At 54.2% G+C, this 6,738-nt stretch overlaps 1 protein-coding gene across 2 annotated transcripts in view; it reads left to right on the top strand.

Annotated features, from left to right (window-relative positions):
* The first annotated feature begins 894 nt into the window (after nucleotides 1-894).
* The window catches only part of LOC103733139 (butyrophilin subfamily 2 member A2-like), a 13,287-nt gene continuing 7,443 nt past the window's right edge, over nucleotides 895-6,738 (top strand). For both annotated transcript variants that reach the window (XM_008831907.3, XM_029562984.1), the window contains exons 1-3: nucleotides 895-1,101; nucleotides 2,744-2,870; nucleotides 4,081-4,428. In XM_008831907.3, coding sequence (XP_008830129.1) covers nucleotides 2,789-2,870; nucleotides 4,081-4,428 — 430 coding nt within the window. In that variant the 5' untranslated portion in view covers nucleotides 895-1,101; nucleotides 2,744-2,788. The remainder of the gene's footprint in view (nucleotides 1,102-2,743; nucleotides 2,871-4,080; nucleotides 4,429-6,738) is intronic.

Genomic DNA, 6,738 nt, shown 5'->3' with positions numbered 1-6,738 from the left:
AAATAATTAAAAAAATAATTTTTAAATGGAAAAAAATAATAAAATACTTTAAACCTCATATCAGTATCCCAAGATGGACTTGGGGGTTCGCTGGATCTCTTTGTCCTTTTTCCTAACGGTGACCACAGTGAATAAATTTCCTTCTTCTGTTTTTCATCATTATTCATCTTTAATTGGCCTATTGGGGACAGACAGCCAGTGCCTAGCCTGTTAGGGCTGAGTCCAGGCTTTTAGCCTAACACTCCAGTAACACGGTGAGTGCATTGGGGTGGTGGTGGGGGACTGCTATGAGAAGGAGTGTGTGCCAGGGGATGCAAGAGGGTATGGGACCCAGTCTAGCAGATGGTACAGCACAATCACAAAATCACGGCCATCCTCCTGCCCCAGCTAGAATGTCAGGGAAAGCGATTTTACCCTCTAGTTTTCTCCACACCTTGAATGAATGAGATTCCTTAGCTTGGGAAGGAGTGGCTCTTCACACACAGTAAACACATAGGCCTGTGGGGAGCAGCCACAACTCCTGGATCTCTCAAAGAGTGGGGGGGGGGGGCGGTGGGAGGGATAGGAGGGCAAGAGAGGGAAAGGAAGGGAAGGAGGGAAGGAGGGAGGGATAGAGGGACAGGGATCGTACTATGTTTTACTCTTTTCAAATTGTTTCTGTGATCCGGCGTGGTGGCGCCTGCCTTTAATCCGAGCAGAGGCAGGCAGATGTCTGTGAAACCAAGGCCAGTCTGGTCTACTAGCCAGGCTGCTGGGAAACCGAAGCTGTCGTCAAGATTAAAGTTTCTGTGTATTCTACCTAGTAACGGGTGACGGCGGTCCGGAACGCCATTGGCTGATGACTCACAGCCGGCCAATCCCGGCTCTAAGCAGCTCAAGGGAACTTGTGGGACTTGCAACGCGAGGGTCCGAGATCCTGGCCGCCAGCCCCCGCGCCCGAGACTAAAGAGAAGCGGAAAGAAGTTCGGTCCGCTCTTCCGTAGTAGTTTGTTCTCTGGTGGTGACTGTGCCCAGGGCCGCGCTGGAGAGAAGATGAAAGGCAAGAAAATTGTCATTTGAGGGTCAGAGAAGGAAAGGAAACGCAGAAGTTAATTCTAGAAGGTAGGGAAGGGAGGGTAAGCGCCCTGGGTCCGGGTGGGGGTGGTAGGAGGGTCTGCTGCGTGGGAAAAGCGGGGCCCTGGGAGGGCGGCCTCACCTGGCTTTACCTGGGGTTCACCTGGAGGAGGGAGGAGGGAGGAGGGAGGAGGGAGGAGGGAGGAGGGAGGAGGGAGGAGGGAGGAGGGAGGAGGGAGGAGGGAGGAGGGAGGAGGGAGGAGGGAGGAGGGAGGAGGGAGGAGGGAGGAGGGAGGAGGGAGGAGGGAGGAGGGAGGAGGGAGGAGGGAGGAGGGAGGAGGGAGGAGGGAGGAGGGAGGAGGGAGGAGGGAGGAGGGAGGAGGGAGGAGGGAGGAGGGAGGAGGGAGGAGGGAGGAGGGAGGAGGGAGGAGGGAGGAGGGAGGAGGGAGGAGGGAGGAGGGAGGAGGGAGGAGGGAGGAGGGAGGAGGGAGGAGGGAGGAGGGAGGAGGGAGGAGGGAGGAGGGAGGAGGGAGGAGGGAGGAGGGAGGAGGGAGGAGGGAGGAGGGAGGAGGGAGGAGGGAGGAGGGAGGAGGGAGGAGGGAGGAGGGAGGAGGGAGGAGGGAGGAGGGAGGAGGGAGGAGGGAGGAGGGAGGAGGGAGGAGGGAGGAGGGAGGAGGGAGGAGGGAGGAGGGAGGAGGGAGGAGGGAGGAGGGAGGAGGGAGGAGGGAGGAGGGAGGAGGGAGGAGGGAGGAGGGAGGAGGGAGGAGGGAGGAGGGAGGAGGGAGGAGGGAGGAGGGAGGAGGGAGGAGGGAGGAGGGAGGAGGGAGGAGGGAGGAGGGAGGAGGGAGGAGGGAGGAGGGAGGAGGGAGGAGGGAGGAGGGAGGAGGGAGGAGGGAGGAGGGAGGAGGGAGGAGGGAGGAGGGAGGAGGGAGGAGGGAGGAGGGAGGAGGGAGGAGGGAGGAGGGAGGAGGGAGGAGGGAGGAGGGAGGAGGGAGGAGGGAGGAGGGAGGAGGGAGGAGGGAGGAGGGAGGAGGGAGGAGGGAGGAGGGAGGAGGGAGGAGGGAGGAGGGAGGAGGGAGGAGGGAGGAGGGAGGAGGGAGGAGGGAGGAGGGAGGAGGGAGGAGGGAGGAGGGAGGAGGGAGGAGGGAGGAGGGAGGAGGGAGGAGGGAGGAGGGAGGAGGGAGGAGGGAGGAGGGAGGAGGGAGGAGGGAGGAGGGAGGAGGGAGGAGGGAGGAGGGAGGAGGGAGGAGGGAGGAGGGAGGAGGGAGGAGGGAGGAGGGGGGGGGGGGGGGAGGGGGAGGGGAGGGGCGGGGGGTGGGGGGGAGAGGATGAAGAGGAGAGAGGGGAGGAGGGGGGAGGAGGAGAGGAAGGGCAGGGGGTTGGGGGGAGAGGATGAAGAGGAGAGAGAGGAGGAGGGGGAGGAGGGGGGAGGAGGAGGAATATCAAGTGACCACTGTAGAAACTGGACTCTGGAAAGAGAAGTGAAGCCCAAGACTGCAGAAAACTGCCCGCCCCAAGTTTGTTTGTTTCATGGACCGTGTGGTGGGCCCATCCGTTAGGGTATCCCTGAACTACAGGATAAAGGGGTTCACCTAAGGGCGCTTATGAGACCCGTTTAGCCTCACGAAAGTGACCTACATGAGAGCCCTGGCGTCCGGATGCTGGGCTGACGTCTCCACTGCTCTGCTAGGTGTCCTGTCCCTGCCTGTCCTGGGTGAATCTGCCCTGGAGACCCATGGAGCCCGCCGCCTCCTGGCACTGCCGCTCGCCAGCCTCCCTTTTCTTCCTGGTCTTCAGCCGGTCAGTGCTGGTCTCAGGTAAGGCTGTAGGCGCCTGTTAGCTCCTCAGAAAGCAATGCCCACACTCGGTCTGCAGACAGAGCCCGGGGGGGGGGCTGCAGCTTCGCGGGCAGGTCTTTCGGTTGAGTGGGCGCTCCGGACCTATCCCAGAGCTGCCCTGCGGGAAAGCAGCAAAAGCCTCCAAGGACAGCTGCGCATACTCTTGTAAATGTAAAGGTAGCAACGTTCAAGAGTTGAAAGCAGATGGAAGATTTTAATATATTTTGTTTAACCCCAAATCATCAAATATTAATATTTAAATGCTTACCTTGCCAGGGTTGGTGGCTAAATCTCAGAACTTGGAGCTGGGTGTGGTGGCACAGGCCTTAGGTCCCAGCACCTGGGAGGCAGAGGCAGGGGGATCTCTGTGAGATGAGTCCAGCCTGGTCCACATAACTAGTGCCAGGCCAGTTGGGGCTACAGGGAAACCCTGTCTCAGAAGAGTCAGGTCAGCTAAGGCTAAGTAGCAAAACCCTGTCATAAAGAAAACAATGCGGACTCGGGATGCACAGTGCTTGCCTAGCATACAGGAGGGGATGGGTTGGAGTCCTGGCTTTGTATCAGGCACTGTGCTAAGTTGCTGACTAGAGGAATGTCTTTCTCAGTACTGGATCTATAGAGCTCAGGGTGATCTTGGTGTTTTGTTCCTTTGGGTTTTGGTTTGTTTGATTTTGTTTTTGTCTGAGGCTGGCCTTGAACTTGCTATGTAGCTGAGGATGACCTTCACTCCTGATCCTCCTGCCTCCATCTCCTCCTGAGTGCTGGGATCTCAGGCATGGGCCACTAGCCAGGCTCAGTGTTTTTTCCTGAAACGTGTAGCCTCATTAGAGACTCCTCGGGGTGAGGGGCGGGCACTCATCAGCCACAGCTCCAAATCCCCCCAGGAACCCCTGTGACTTTGGAAAGAATTCCTGTAAAACAGGCCCCACATTACAGGATCCAGAGGTGACTGCTTTCATTTCTGTTGCTGTGACAAATACCCCGAGGTACAGCAGCTTGGGAAGGAAAGGGTTTATTTGGCTCACAAATCCAGGCCACAGTCCACCCTCAACCCCCCCAAAAACAACCTTCACGTTCTTATGCAAATTTACAATTTTGTGTTGAGTCTCTATCCCGGCGCTCCTGAAGCTCACGTCACTCCCTTGGATGTTTAATGACGGGCATCTGATTGTCTTCCGTTGTTGAACAGTCCAGTTTACTGTCGTGGGACCGGCTGAGCCCACCCTGGCCATGGTGGGAGAAAACACCACCCTGCGCTGCTACCTCTCACCCGAGAAAAACGCCGAGGACATGGAGGTGAGGTGGATCCGGGGGCAGTTCTCCCCAGCGCTGCTAGTGTACAAAGGCAGGCGGGAGAGGGCAGAGGAGCAGATGGTGGCCTATCAAGGAAGAATCACCTTTGTGAGCACGGACATCAGCAAGGGAAGCGTGGCGCTTGTGATCCATAACGTCTCGGCCCAGGACAATGGCTTCTACCGCTGCTTCTTCCAGGAAGGCAGGTCCTATGATCAGGCCATCCTGAGGCTCACGGTGGCAGGTGCCTCTCGCCATTTTGTTCTGTTACCTTTTCCCAGTGTGACTTTTGGGGAGATATCCTCTCCTAGCCCCAGGCCCCTCACACAGGGAGGGTGGCGCTTCGAGTGGGTGGTGCAGCTGAGCGATGGGCATGGCACATCGCAGTCTGGGTTTGAGCACAGGAGTATGCTCAATCATCCTTAATTCCTAAGGATGATTCTTCTGCTTGCCTTATCATTGAAACTGGTCACTGTGGTTAGTAATTGTGCCAGGGCACCTGAGATTAAATAACCACAGCATATAGACATCATTTGCTGATTAGTAGCAGCCTTGTAGCTCAGGCTGGCCTTGAACTCATGATGTTGTTGAGGATGACCTTGAACTCCTGATCGTCCTGCCTCCACCTCCCATGTGCTGGAATTATATCAGCACCATCTCCATCATCATCACCTCCAGCTAATCGTGCCTCCCCCTCCCCCAGTCCTGATTATAGAGAAAGAAATTGACATGTAAACAGATGTCATTAAAGCATTAAATATGGAAACAAAATTATGTACTGAACCTAGTAGAGGCACTGAGGAAGAGTCCTGCCTGGAGCAACTTGGCAAAGCTTCAGGTGTGTTAACAGTAGCTCTAAGGAATGACTTCACTCCCTGTGGTTGTACATTACACACTGAGAGCAAAGTGATCCTCAAAGAGCCTTTGAAACAGAAGAATCGCTGCTGGCTTTTCAGTCTGTCTGTCTAGTGGAAGAAGTGAGGTTTTGGGGAGAGTGGGACATTCCTGGGGGGCCTCAAACTGTAACTGGGAGGAGGCATTTTTATTAGGCATAAGGGGACCGTGTTTCCTTTTTTCCTTTTTGGGGGGAGGCAGTGGTTTAAGACAAGATCTCTTGCTCTGACTGGCCTGGTACTGGGCTGTGTAGTCCAGGCTGGTCGCAAATACTTTGTGATCCTCCTGCCTCAGCCTTCTGAGCTCTCCATTCCACTAGACCAGCTGGCTATCTAGCCCTGGGATCTGCCTGTCTCTACACAGCCCCTCCCAGCCAGCCCCTTGGGTCCAGAGGTTACAGGCATGTCATCATGCCTAGTTTTACATGGGTGCCAGGATGCAAACTCAGGTCCTCATAGTTATGGAAAAAGTGCTTTTTACCAACTGAGCCATCTCCCCAGCACCCACTTTTGTGTGTGTGTGTGTGTGTGTGTGTGTGTGAGAGAGAGAGAGAGAGCTCTACACTCTGCATTGGGTCAGGAGGATGGGAGAGGCTGTGGAGAATAGAGACTCTCGTTGATTTAGATTACAGGTTTTTCAGAGCTGTAACTAGCCAGCTCCTTGATTTTTTTTTTTTTTTTTAATTCGCTTTTTGTTTCTTGGATTGCTTGTCTGGGTGATTTTGTCCTTAAGTCTAGAGCCTCCTGTTTTTTGATCACCGTGGAATGTTTTATACAGTTGTTTTTCCCAGTTTGCTAAGTTCTTTTGAGTCTTATTCCACATCAAGATTTCTGAGCGAGGCTTGACATCTACAGCTAATTAGTCTTTTCCTCCCCTTGGCAAAACATCAATTTGAAGATTCAGGCATGATGGCACACACTTATAGTCCTAGCACTTGGGTCTTGGAGACCAGAGGGTTAGAGTTCAGTGTCATCCCTAACTACATATCTAGTTCAAGACTAGCCTGGGCTACATAAGATCCTGCCTCACAAACAAACAAACAGAATGAACACCCCGGTGCAGTAGTATATGCCTGAAATCACAGCACCCAGAAGCGAGGCTGAGGCAGGAGGATTGCTGTGAGTTTGAGGCCAGTCTGAATCACACAGTGAGGTCCTTTCTCAAGCAAACAACAAAGAAATCAAATACAGTAGGAAGCACTGGACTTCGGTGAGTGCTTTTATTTTTCATTTTTGGTATAATATGTTATGTGAGCTTGACAAAGAAACTGTTTGAGCCAATAGGGTGGTACACACCATTAATCCCCACACTTAGGAGGCAGAGGCAGACAGATCTCTGTGAGACTGAGGCAGCCTGGTCTATATAGCAAGTTCCAGGCCAGCCGGGGCTATAGGAAGACCCTGCCTTAAAACTGTAAGGGTCTACTCCACTGGAGCATTTTACCACCCCACTAAACCAGTAGTGCTCACAACTGGTGCACAGCTGTGTGTGATTGCCTTCACTGTGTGTGGCCAGAAGAGGGAAAAGTGATGAGAGGCCCTAAGCCAGAGTGGGCAGTGTCTTGAGATCTGAAAATGTCATACAATTGTGACAGCCTGACAAGTTTACATTCTTTTTTTTTTTTTTTTTTTTTTTTTGGTTTTTTTAAAAAAGGTCTCCC

This window comes from Nannospalax galili, unplaced genomic scaffold (genome assembly GCF_000622305.1).
Source record: "Nannospalax galili isolate Female #2095 unplaced genomic scaffold, S.galili_v1.0 scaffold456, whole genome shotgun sequence".
Lineage (NCBI taxonomy): Eukaryota > Metazoa > Chordata > Mammalia > Rodentia > Spalacidae > Nannospalax > Nannospalax galili.
Note: the sequence above shows the minus strand (reverse complement) of the source record. Positions and strands in the feature narration are given on the sequence as shown.